The 12,123-nt window shown below is 39.9% G+C and overlaps 1 protein-coding gene across 1 annotated transcript in view; it reads right to left on the reverse strand.

Moving 5' to 3' along the window:
* slc27a6 (solute carrier family 27 member 6) overlaps positions 1–12,123 on the reverse strand; it is an 85,406-nt gene that overhangs the window by 19,690 nt on the left and 53,593 nt on the right. The window contains exons 6-8 of the mRNA XM_072281721.1: positions 5,447–5,537; positions 4,526–4,724; positions 960–1,057 (exon numbers count right to left, since the gene is read on the reverse strand). Coding sequence (XP_072137822.1) covers positions 960–1,057; positions 4,526–4,724; positions 5,447–5,537 — 388 coding nt within the window. The remainder of the gene's footprint in view (positions 1–959; positions 1,058–4,525; positions 4,725–5,446; positions 5,538–12,123) is intronic.

Here is a 12,123-nt window from a genome sequence, read left to right on the forward strand (position 1 = left end):
ATGCTGGAATTCAGAAGAACATATAAAATTACGAAAGGGATAGATAAGGCAGAGGCAGGGAAGTTGTTTCCACTGGTAGATTAAAATAAAATGAGGGGACGTAGCTTCAAGATTCATGGGAGTAGATACAGGATGGGGATGAGGAGGAACTGCTTTTCCCAGAGAATAGTGAATCTGTGAAATTCTCTGTCCTGGTTAGCAAAAGAACCTACCTCATTAAATATATTTAAGAAACAGTTAGATAGGTCTTTGTATAGCAGGGCAATTAAGGCCTATAGGAAAAGGCAGGTAACTGGAGCCACATCAACCATTGAATGGCTGAGTAGGCTTGACTGGCCAGATGGCCGACTCCTTCTTCTATTTCTTATTCATAGAGCATGATAAGTATTAAGAAATAGATTCCTGCAATTGCCTTCTCATCAGCCATCTTAAAACCAATCATTATTCCTATAAAAGTCAAGGTAACGAGCTGCAAGTCTCTCTTAGATCAACTCTTTTTCTAGCGAAACTCCTTTGGACTACTGACTTGCCTCTTCCACTAATTTCACACTAAATAAAAATTCTTTCCAATTCTTTAATGTCTTTCACCCTTTCATTCTTCACTAGGGCCCATTACTTTTTTTTACCTCTGTATTGAGAGTCACAGAGACACAGCAGAGAGAGAGGTGTCTTGGCCAAGAGTATTTGCACTAACCATTAATCCATTTAATAGATTGTGGGAGGAAACTGAAATACCCAGAGGAAACACATCTGGTCACAGAGAAAAAGTAAAAACTGCATACAGACAGCACCTGAGGACAGGATTAAACCAGTCTCGGATGCTGCTAATAGTAGCTCTCTGATGCCTGGGGTACTTGGGAAATACACCACCAGATGATGTGCAAGGCCTAATTAACATAAAATTAATTCCGTTTTTGAAAATACGAACTTAAGATTAGTTTTTCACGGCAATTCTTCACCTGTAATAGGTACTCCATACACGTTGGCTTCTTCCACCATATCCAGCAGTCCAATTATTTCAGCCACTTCTGTGGTTGCAACATTTTCCCCTTTCCACCTAAAAATTACATCCAGCAAGATGAAGTATTTTGCAAAACAGCAGTTAGGTCTAATATTTTCTGGTTCAATCCTTAGCACATATTGCTGCTAAGAAATTAGCTCCACACACCCATTTTTAATGCACAGAGAACACAGAGCACACCCATATTACAATTTCCACATCAGATCAAGAGATTAGCCTTGTTGATACTTATCCAGCACCAGATGCACAGCAAATACAGCATGGGTTAGGAAGCAAATCCATCCTCTGCTAAGGAGGAAATTGGACTGGATAGGGGCAAAGAAGAGAGAATCCAGTTATATGGTCCTGGCAAGATGAAGAAAAGGGTCTTGTTGAAAAAATTTGGGCAGCTAAGGTCTAAATTTAAAAAAAACAAAAACACAAAAGATAATAATTTAAATTTGATCCTGCATTTATAAAATCATGAAGGCTTCGTCTAAGAGACTGGTGTTAGAGAAGGTGTTTTGTCACTGGTATCAGCACTGGGGAAAGGGGGAATTATTCTGTTCCGATGTTCTACATTGAAACCACATTATAGCAAATCGAATAGCAGAAGATGATGCTCTAACCTAATTTTTTGGCAGAAAGGAGTTATAAGGCAGCCCCAGTGGAGAAAAATCTAGAATATAAAAGAGAAAGAGAACAATGATGCAGGACAGAAAAAAAGAATTGGGTTAAGGGTAACCAAATTATGTCCAGAAGGGACAGAACATACAAACAAAAGGATATTCTAACAAATGGGAAATATCCAATAAAGATGATACAGTGCAAAAAGGACCATAGTACAAAAAATGTTAGGAAGACAAATCTTAAGATATCCTAGGTATCTGAAAAAGTATCAAAATTAGTGAATTAACAGCAAAATAAATGTAAACAGATATAACATAAAACGAGTGTGTTAATAGCACAATTAAAATGGAAGCTGATTAAACAGCACTGCCAACATGGCTGCTGTGAGAACAAGGGTGGCAGATGAATATCTAAAGATATTTAATACTTGGGAAGAATAAATGGAAAGCAAAAGCGATTACAGAAACATAGAAAATAGGTGCAGGAGTAGGCCATTCAGCCCTTCGAGCCTGCACCGCCATTCAGAATGATCATGGCTGATCATCCAACTCAGAACCCCACCCCAGCCTTCCCTCCATACCCCCTGACCCCCATAGCCACAAGGGCCATATCTAACTCCCTCTTAAATATAGCCAATGAACTGACCTCAACTGTTTCCTGTGGCAGAGAATTCCACAGGTTCACCACTCTTTGTGTGAAGAAGTTTTTCCTAATCTCGGTCCTAAAAGGCTTCCCCTTTATCCTCAAACTGTGACCCCTCTTTCTGGATTATGGTGGTGTTGTCAGTTAACCATAAAAATCAAGCAAGGGGAGTGTGAATGGATATTGTCTCAGAAATTCAAGATGTGCAAGCAGTCCGGCTGAAACCTAAGAAGCCCCAAGGGGATGAAAGCATTCATGGCATTCTGTATAGGCTTCAAAGCTGGAGTGATAACTTTGGTGACAATATCAAACAGAAAATTAGTGATACATATAAAAAGGGCACCACAGTAATCATGGTTGACTTTATTGTAATATTAGATTGGTTAAACAAAATTGGCAAAAATGGGGTAGAAGATGAATTTCTCGAGTGTGGGCCATTTACGGTTAATGAATGGGTTCTGCTTCAATGGACATTCAGAAGTCAAAACCGTCCACAAAATGGAAAATACACAAAAGTTGTTCAATATGGTAACTGCATTTCCACAGTATTGTAATGAACGGTATCAAAAGGATAAGGCTGCTAAGAAAGAACAATTACTAAAAGTGAAGAGAGCAGAAACTAGATGTGTCATTTGAAGGGACAAATGTATATACGTACATCAAACTTTTGAATCTAATAACGTTCAGAGCTTTTTAATAGTTGGATGTTCTAATTTCTGGAGCAGCCTCTGTGTATAGGATGGTTATTAGCCAGCTAGGAAAAAGGCTTTCTAGTTGGGCATTATGCAGTGAGAAGGTATTAGTTAACAATATTGTGGAAAGCTTTTTAACAATAGCATTAAGATGGAAGGTAAAGCAGTTCCATCCCAAATTAGGATCGTTAATTTAAACGAAGGAAATTACAAAGGTATAAGAAGTGGGTTTGCTAGGTACTCGCTTCATTAACAGGCAACAGTGGACAGGCATTTAAGGAAGGAGTGCAGAAATGAAACTTTAAATTTCAGTGACCTGTAAAGAAAACAGCTTATAAAAGTTAAGAATGCTATTAGATTCAAAATAGAACTATATAGGTTTGTCAAAAAAGTGGCTGGTCTGAGAATTAAAGAACAAAGTTGAGAAGAAAGAGAAAGAGAAGGGGGGCGGGGGGAGAGAGAGAGAGAGAGAGAGAGAGAGAAAGCTGTTTCACAGTATGTGAAAAACATTAGTGAAGGTAACTGTAGATTCCTTAAAGTAAGATATGATAGAATTTATAATATGAAACACAGAAAGACAAAAACAATTACAAACACTCTGGTTCTGTTTCAAAGAATACAGATAACTTCCCAGAAATGCAAGCAGACCAAGAATCTTACGTAAAGGAGGAATTAATGAAAAGAAATTACTGACTCTGAATGTCAATAAGTCTCTATGGACTGAAAATCCAGATTCCAAAGTATTGTGCAAATAGTAGATACATTGTGTTATAACTTTCAAAGTTCTACAGAAAAAAAATGAAAAAAATAACTGGTATTTTCTTGGGATGGCATGCACTGACTGCTGATATACCAGAGGAATAATGAATACTTATGCTCTTCTAGTCACAATATGCATTAATGATTTGATTAAGTGAAGGAAAAAAAATTGATTTTCCAATGACACTAAACTGAGTGGGTTGGTGAATTGTGAGGAGGATGCAAAAGACTTCAATATGAATTGAACAAGTTATGTGAATAAGCATTAAGTTGAATTTCACACATGTCAAATATTAACAGTTAGCAATGAAATTAGCTAGCCCATATAATAAGTAAAAATCAATGCTCTCAAACCATGATCGCAAGTGGAGAAAACAAAAAACACTCTATTTGGCCCTAAATCAACAACTTATCTTGCCAATTTTAGTATACAAATAAAATGTTGCTATCTTAGTCCCTACAGGTCATTCACAGTTTACAGCTGGGTTTCATTTCTGTGAACATTTCCTAATCCAAACAGTTTGTACATTGGAAATGCAGATGTGAACTGAATTTCAACTTGGCAGATGACGCCTACAGCCCCACAGTTACCAGAAAATTCAACCTGTTGGTCTCCCAAACTCTTGCTTGTATGTAGGAGCCGTGAATAAGTTGGGCATTTATATCGAGTAATAGTCATCCAGTCATTCAGTACTGAAGCTGGATCTTTAAAGATCTTTAATTGTTAACTTAAATGAGTTGTATTTTTCATCCTAGATGAAAATAATTTAATACTGTAAGTTTCACAGTTTATAATTTTTACCTAAATGTGTCTCCAATCCGATCACAAAAGTAAACATAACCATCTTCTCCTTCAGACAGAAGGTCCCCACTATTGAAATACACATCACCCTTTTTAAAAACATCTCTGAGAAGCTTCTGTTCTGAAAACTTCTTGTTTCCAACATAACCACTGAACGGATTCCACTTAGTCACTGAAGATATGAGGAGTCCTGCCTCACCTAATATTGGAGAAGAACAGGTTGATTCAATAAGTTTTCAAATAGAACACAGTAAGAATGCAAAGTTGGACTACACTGGAACAAGACACACATTCCTACTCTATTTGGCTGCTACATGGGAGAAAGTAGCTGTGTTTATCTAAAGCCTTTCACAATTTGCATCCATTGTAGTTATTCTATTGTATTCACTGTTGAAATACATACTGTGATGTGGCAGTAAATTTCCACAAATAAAAATTTAATAAATGGAGATAGGAAAGTCAGCTCCAACTGGCTGCACCATCACATTTACTTTCAGTGATGGTGTACAAGGATAATCAGAAATCTCTGCAAATCAACATTTCCCAGAGCAATGAGGCAATAAGCCCAGTGTGAAGTGTAAAGAGTTCTTGGTAGTGGACTGGGAAAGTAGGAAAAGGTCAGTGATAAGCAATGCTAACATTTAAACAACTATTTCATAATGCTTATCCCAATCAGAGAGAAGTCAACAAAGGAGGACAAGGAAAACATTAAACCAACAAATATAAAGCAGGCAAAGGTAATGTTAGCTCAGATAGTGGGGATAGTGTTCCTTAATCAAACTGTGCTTTGCAGTTGTGAAGGCACTTTCACATGTATTCTTTTTTAAAGATATGTAGTTACATATCTTTGCAACACTTTGAATATTATTTCCACGCTAAAGAAGTAAATTGTCATTCTTTTGTTCTTAAATGTTAACATACCTTTTTTAACTATTTCACATCTTCCTTGTTCATTCCTTATGGGCTTCTCATTCAGAACATCAAATTTTACCAGTTTATATGACAACAATACCTGAGAAATAAAGTAACTGGATAAATTATACCAGATGCAAGACAAGACTAGCAATTCCAGATTAAATACTTGTCTCTACAAAACTCATGATAATCTTCAAATTGTTCAAGTAGATTTCGGACCACTAGAATATGAAGGTGAAGAGGTAGCACTAGGGGACAAGAAAATGGCAGACGAGCTGAATAAGTATTTTGCATCAGTTTTCACTCTGGAAGACACTAGCAGTATGCCAGAAGCTTGAGAGTGTCAGGGGGCAGAAGTGTGTGAAGTTTCCATTACTAGGGAGAAGGTTCTTGGGAAACTGAAAGGTCTGAAGGTAAATAAGTCACCTGGACCAGATGGTATTCACCCCAGGGTTCTGAAAGAGATAACTAAAGAGATTGTGGAGGCATTAGTCATGATCTTTCAAGAATTAATTGATCCTGGCATGGTTCCAGCAGAAGGGAAAATGGCAAATGTCACTCCACTCTTTAAGAAGAGAGAGAGGCAGAAGCTCAGTGGTTGGGAAGATGTTGGAGTAGATTGTTAAGGATGTGGTTTAGTCAGCATGGTTTCCTTAAAGAAAATCTTGCCTGACAAATCTGTTGGAATTCTTTGAAGAAATAACAAGCAGGATAGACAAAAGGAGTATTTTGCGTATTTGGATTTTCAGAAAGTGTTTGACAGGGTGCCACACGAGACTGTTTAACAAGCTAAGAGCCCATAGTATTACAGGAAAGATACTAGCACGGATAGAGCAATGGCTGATTGGCAGGAGGCAAAGAGAGGGATAAAGGGAGCCTTTTCTGATTGGTTGCCAGTGACCAGATTTGTTCCACAGGGCTCTGTGTTGGGACTTATTCTTTTTACGTTATACGTCAATGAATTGGTTGACAAAATTGATGACATTGTGACCAAGTTTGCAGAAGATAGGAAGATAGGTGGAGGGCCAGATAGTTTTGGGGAAATAGAGAGGCTACAGAAAGAATAAGACAGATTAAGAGAATGGGCAAAGAAATGGCAGATGGAATACAGTGTCAGGAAGTGTAAGGTTATGCGCCTTGGTAGAAGAATTAAGAGTGTAAACTATTTTTTTAATGGAGAGAAAATTTAAAAAAATCTCAGGTGCAAAGGGACTTGCGAGCCCTCAGGTAGGTTTCCTAAAGGTTAACCTACAGGTAGAGTTGGTGATGAAGGCGGCAAATGCAATGTTGGCATTCATTTCGAGAGGAATGGAATATAAAAGAAGGGTGTGATATTGAGTCTGTATAAAATACTGGTGAGGCCTCACTAAAGACCATAAGACAATGCAGCAGAATTAAACCATTCAGCCCATCAAGTCTGCTCCGTTATTCCATCATGGCTGATCCCAGATCCCACTCAACCCCATACACCTGCCTTCTTGCCATATCCTTTGATGCCTTGACCGATCAGGAAACCATCAACTTCTGCCTTAAATATACCCCCAGACTTGGCCTCCACTGCAGTCTGTGGCAGAACATTCCAGAGACCCACTATTCTCTGGCTACAATAAATTTTCCTTACATTTGTTCTAAGAAGCCATCCCTCAATTTTGAGGCTGTGCCCTCTAGTTCTGGATACCCCCACCATAGGAAACATCCTCTCCACATCCACCCTATCTAGTCTTTCCAACATTCGGTAGGTTTCAATGAGATCTCCATGCATTCTTCTAAATTCCAATGAGCACAGGCCCAAAGCTGCCAAACGCTCCTCATATGTTAACCAATTCATTCCTTGGATCATCCTTGTGAACCTCCTCCGAACTCTCTCCAATGACAACACATCCTTTCTGAGATATGGGGCCCAAAACTGTTGACAATACTCCAAGTGCAGCCTACCTAGTGTCTTATAAAGCCTCAGCATTATCTCCTTGCTTTTATATTCTATTCCACTTGAGATAAATGCTAACATTGCATTTGCCTTCTTTACAACTTGCTTCGTACGCGGTGCCCCACTACATCAGAGAGGCATGGAGGGAAATCGTCTGCTAACCAGAGAAACTCTGGATGCGACGTACCTTTCCTTTCCTTTACCACAAACTCAACCTGTAAATTAATCTTCTGGAAGCCTTGCATGAGGACTCTTAAGTTCCTCTGCACTCTGTTGTTTGACAATAGTCTGCGTTATTGTTCCTTTTACAAAAATGCACTATCATGCATTTCCCAACACTGTATTCCATCTGCCATTTCTTTGCCCATTCTTCCAATTTGTCTAATTTCTGCTGCAATTGCATTGCTTCCTCAGCACTACCTACCCCTCCACCTATCTTCGTATCATCCACAAACTCTGCCACAAAGCCTTCAATTCCATTATCCAAATCATTGACAAACAATGTGAAAATTAACAGTCCCAATACTGACCCCTGAAGAACACCACTAGTCACTGGCAGCCAACCAGAAAAGGCCCCCTTTATTCCCACTGTGCTTCCTGCCTGTCAGCTATTCCTCTATCCACACCTGTAATTTGCCTGTAATGCCATAGGATTTCATCTGGTTAAGCAGCCTCATGTGTGGCACCTTATCCATAAGACCATAAGACAAAGGAGCAGAAGTAGGCCATTCGGCCCATTGAGTCTGCTCCGCCATTTTATCATGAGCTGATCCATTTTATCCTATTTAGTCCCACTGCCCCGCCTTCTCACCATAACCTTTGATGCCCTGGCTATTCAGATACCTATCAATCTCTGCCTTAAATACACCCAATGACTTGGCCTCCACTGCTGCCTGTGGCAACAAATTCTATAGATTCACCACCCTCTGACTAAAAAAATTTTTTCGCATTTCTGTTCTGAAAGGGCATCCTTCAACCCTTAAGTCATGCCCTCTCGTACTAGACTCCCCCATCATGGGAAACAACTTTGCCACATCCACTCTGTCCATGCCTTTTAACATTCGAAATGTTCCTATGAGGTCTCCCCTCATTCTTCTAAACTCCAAGGAATACAGTCCAAGAGCGGACAAACGTTCCTCATATGTTAACCCTCTCATTCCCGGAATCATTCTAGTGAATCTGCTCTGTACCCTCTCCAACATCAGCACATCTTTTCTTAAATAAGGAGACCAAAACTGCCCACAGTACTCCAAGTGAGGTCTCACCAGCGCTTTATAGAGCCTCAACATCACATCCCTGCTCCTATACTCTATTCCTCTAGAAATGAATGCCAACATTGCATTCGCCTTCTTCACTACCGACTCAACCTGGAGGTTAACTTTAAGGGAATCCTGTACGAGGACTCCCAAGTCCCGTTGCATCTCAGAACTTTGAATTCTTTCCCCATTTAAATAATAGTCTGTCCGTTTATTTTTTCTGCCAAAGTGCATAACCATACACTTTCCAACATTGTACTTCATTTGCCACTTCTCTGCCCATTCTTCCAATCTATCCAAGTCTCTCTGCAGACTCTCCGTTTCCTCAGCACTACCGGCCCCTCCACCTATCTTCGTATCGTCAGCAAACTTAGCCACAAAGCCATCTATTCCATAATCCAAATCGTTGATGTACAATGTAAAAAGAAGCAGCCCCAACACTGATCCCTGTGGAACACCACTGGTAACCGGCAGCCAACCAGAATAGGATCCCTTTATTCCCACTCTCTGTTTCCTGCCAATCAGCCAACGCTCTATCCACGTATGTAACTTTCCTGTAATTCCATGGGCTCTTATCTTGTTAAGCAGCCTCATGTATGGCACCTTGTCAAAGGCCTTCTGAAAATCCAAATATACAACATCCACTGCATCTCCCTTGTCTAGCCTACTGGTAATTTCCTCAAAAAATTGTAATAGGTTTGTCAGGCAGGATTTTCCTTTAAAGAATCCATGCTGAGTTCTGCCTATCTTGTCATATGCCTCCAGGTACTCTGTAACCTCATCCTTGACAATCGACTCCAACAACTTCCGAACTACCGACGTCAAGCTAACAGGTCTATAATTTCCTTTTTGCTTCCTTGCCCCCTTCTTAAATAGCAGAGTGACATTTGCAATCTTCCAGTCTTCCGGAACCATGCCAGAATCTATCGACTTTTGAAAGATCATCGCTAATGCCTCCGCAATCTCCACAGCTACTTCCTTCAGAACACGAGGGTGCATTCCATCTGGTCCAGGAGATTTATCGACCTTTAGCCTATTCAGCTTCCTGAGTACTTTCTCTGTCGTAATTGTGACTGCGCACACTTCTCTTCCCTGCCACCCTTGAGTGTCCGGTATCCTGCTGTCTTCCTCAGTGAAGACTGATGCAAAATACTTGTTCAGTTCCTCTGCCACCTCCTCATCTCCCATTACAATTTCTCCAGTATCATTTTCTATCGGTCCTATATCTACTCTCACCTGTCTTTGCCTTCAAAGGCCTATCAAATGCCTTCTGAAAATCCAAGAAAATGATACCCATTGCCTCTCCTTTGTCCACTTTATTTGTTACCTCCTTGAAGAACTCTAACAGATTTGTCAGGCAAGATTTCCCTTTATAGAAACCATGCTGACTTTGACTTACTTTACTATTTACTCTCCAAGTACCCTGAAACCTCATTCATAATAATAGACTCCAACACTTTCCCAACAACTAAGGTTAGGCTAATTGGCCTATAATTTCCTTTCTTTTGCCTTTCTCCCTTCTTAATAAGTGGAGTGACATTTGTAATCTTCCTGCCCTCTGGGACCATGTAGAATCAAGTGACTCTTGAAAGACCATGACCAATGCATTCATTATCTCTTCAGCAACCTCTCTCAGGTCTCTGGGATGTAGTCCATCTGGTCCAGGTGACTTATCCACCTTGAAGTACTTTAAGCAATTTTGAGCCCCTTATTTAAGAAAGGATGTGTTGACATTGGAGAGGGTTCAAAGGAGTTTCACGAAGATGATTCTGCAATTGAAATGCTTGTCATATGAAAAGCGTTTGATCACTCTGGGCCTTTACTCACTGGAGTTCAGAAGAATGATGGATGACCTCATTGAAACCTATCAAATGTTGAAAGGCCTCTACAGAGTGGATGTAGAGAAGGTGGAGAGTCTAAAACTAGAGGACACAACTTCAGAATAGAGGGGTGTCTTTTTCCAATGGAGATGAAGCTGAATTTCTTTAGTTAGAGAGTGGTGAGTCTGTGGAGGCTTTATCATTGGGTATATTTAAGAGAGGTGGTTGATAGATTCTGGGTTGGTCAGGGCATGAAGGGATATGGGGAGAAGGCAGGAGATTGAGGATGCAAGGGAAATGGATCAGTCATGATGAAATGGCAGAGCAGACTCGAGAGGTCAAATGGCCTATTTCTGCTCCTATATATTATAGTCCTATGCCTAAATAAATATTAGATTAAAGGTTACCAGTGTTAATTTTGTCCTTCTGTGAATGCACTTCACACTCAATCACAAAAGGAAATTAGCTACATTAATGCATACTTGACACCTTTGCATAGTTATCAAGTTCAAATTTATTGTCATCTGACTGTACATGACAGATTATCTGGATTATTTGACTGCCAAAAGAAACAATGTTTGAAGCTGTCCTTCCTTCACATAAGGATCTTTCTCAGCCAAAGTTTACTTTTCAAGTAAATCTAATTGAAAGATTTAAGAATATACAGTGCCTATAAAATGCATTTACCCCTCTTGAAAGTTTTTCATGTTTTATTGTGTAACAACATTGAAACACAGTGGATTGAATTTGGCTTTTTGACTTTTAGACTATGAAGACAAACAGTCCTCTTTTATTGTCATTTAGTAATGCATGCATTAAGAAATGATACAATATTTCTTCCGGTGTGATAACACAAAACACAGGACAGACCAAGACTGAAAAAACTGATAAAACCACATAATTATAACATATAGTTACAACAGTGCAACAATACAGATGTCCCCCGCTTTTCGAACGTTTGCTTTACGAAACCTCACTGTTACGAAAGACCTACATTAGTACCCTGTTTTCGCTTTCAGAAGGTGTCTTCACTGTTACGAAGAAAGGCAGTGCGCGATAAAAGGCAGCGCGCACCCCTACCAGCTGCTCTGCCCCGGATTCGGAACGGCTTTGCTTAACCACGTTGCATTGAGCAGCCATTAGCAAGATGAGTTCTAAGGTGTTGGAAAAGCCTGAAAGAGTAAGGGTGTTACACTTAGTGTAAAACTAGACATAATTAAGCATTTCAATTGTGATGAACGAAGCAAGGACAAAGTGAGTTTGGCTTGTGGAAGTTGATGAAGATGATGTTGAAGAGGTTTTGGCATCCCATGACCAAGAACTGATAGATGAAGAGCTGAAGCAATTGGAAGAGGGAAGGATAAAAATCGAAACCGAATGCAGAAGTTGAAGCAACTGCGTGAGATTTTCGCTGCAATGATAAAGTACAACTTTAATTTTGAAAGGGTACGTAGGTTTAGGGGATATTTGCAGGATGGTTTGAGTGCTTACAAACAACTGTATGATAGAAAAATGTGCGAGGCTCAGCAGTCAAGCAAGCCTTCCTCATCAGCCACAGCAGACGACAAACCTCGACCTTCGACATCGAGGTGGGCAGTCATAGGAGAAGATGAGCTGCCTGCCCTAATTGACGATGAGATGATACCCCCGTGTCCCACCACCCCAACACCCGGGCCCCAG

Source organism: Mobula birostris, chromosome 17, assembly GCF_030028105.1.
Source record: "Mobula birostris isolate sMobBir1 chromosome 17, sMobBir1.hap1, whole genome shotgun sequence".
NCBI classification, from domain to species: domain Eukaryota; kingdom Metazoa; phylum Chordata; class Chondrichthyes; order Myliobatiformes; family Myliobatidae; genus Mobula; species Mobula birostris.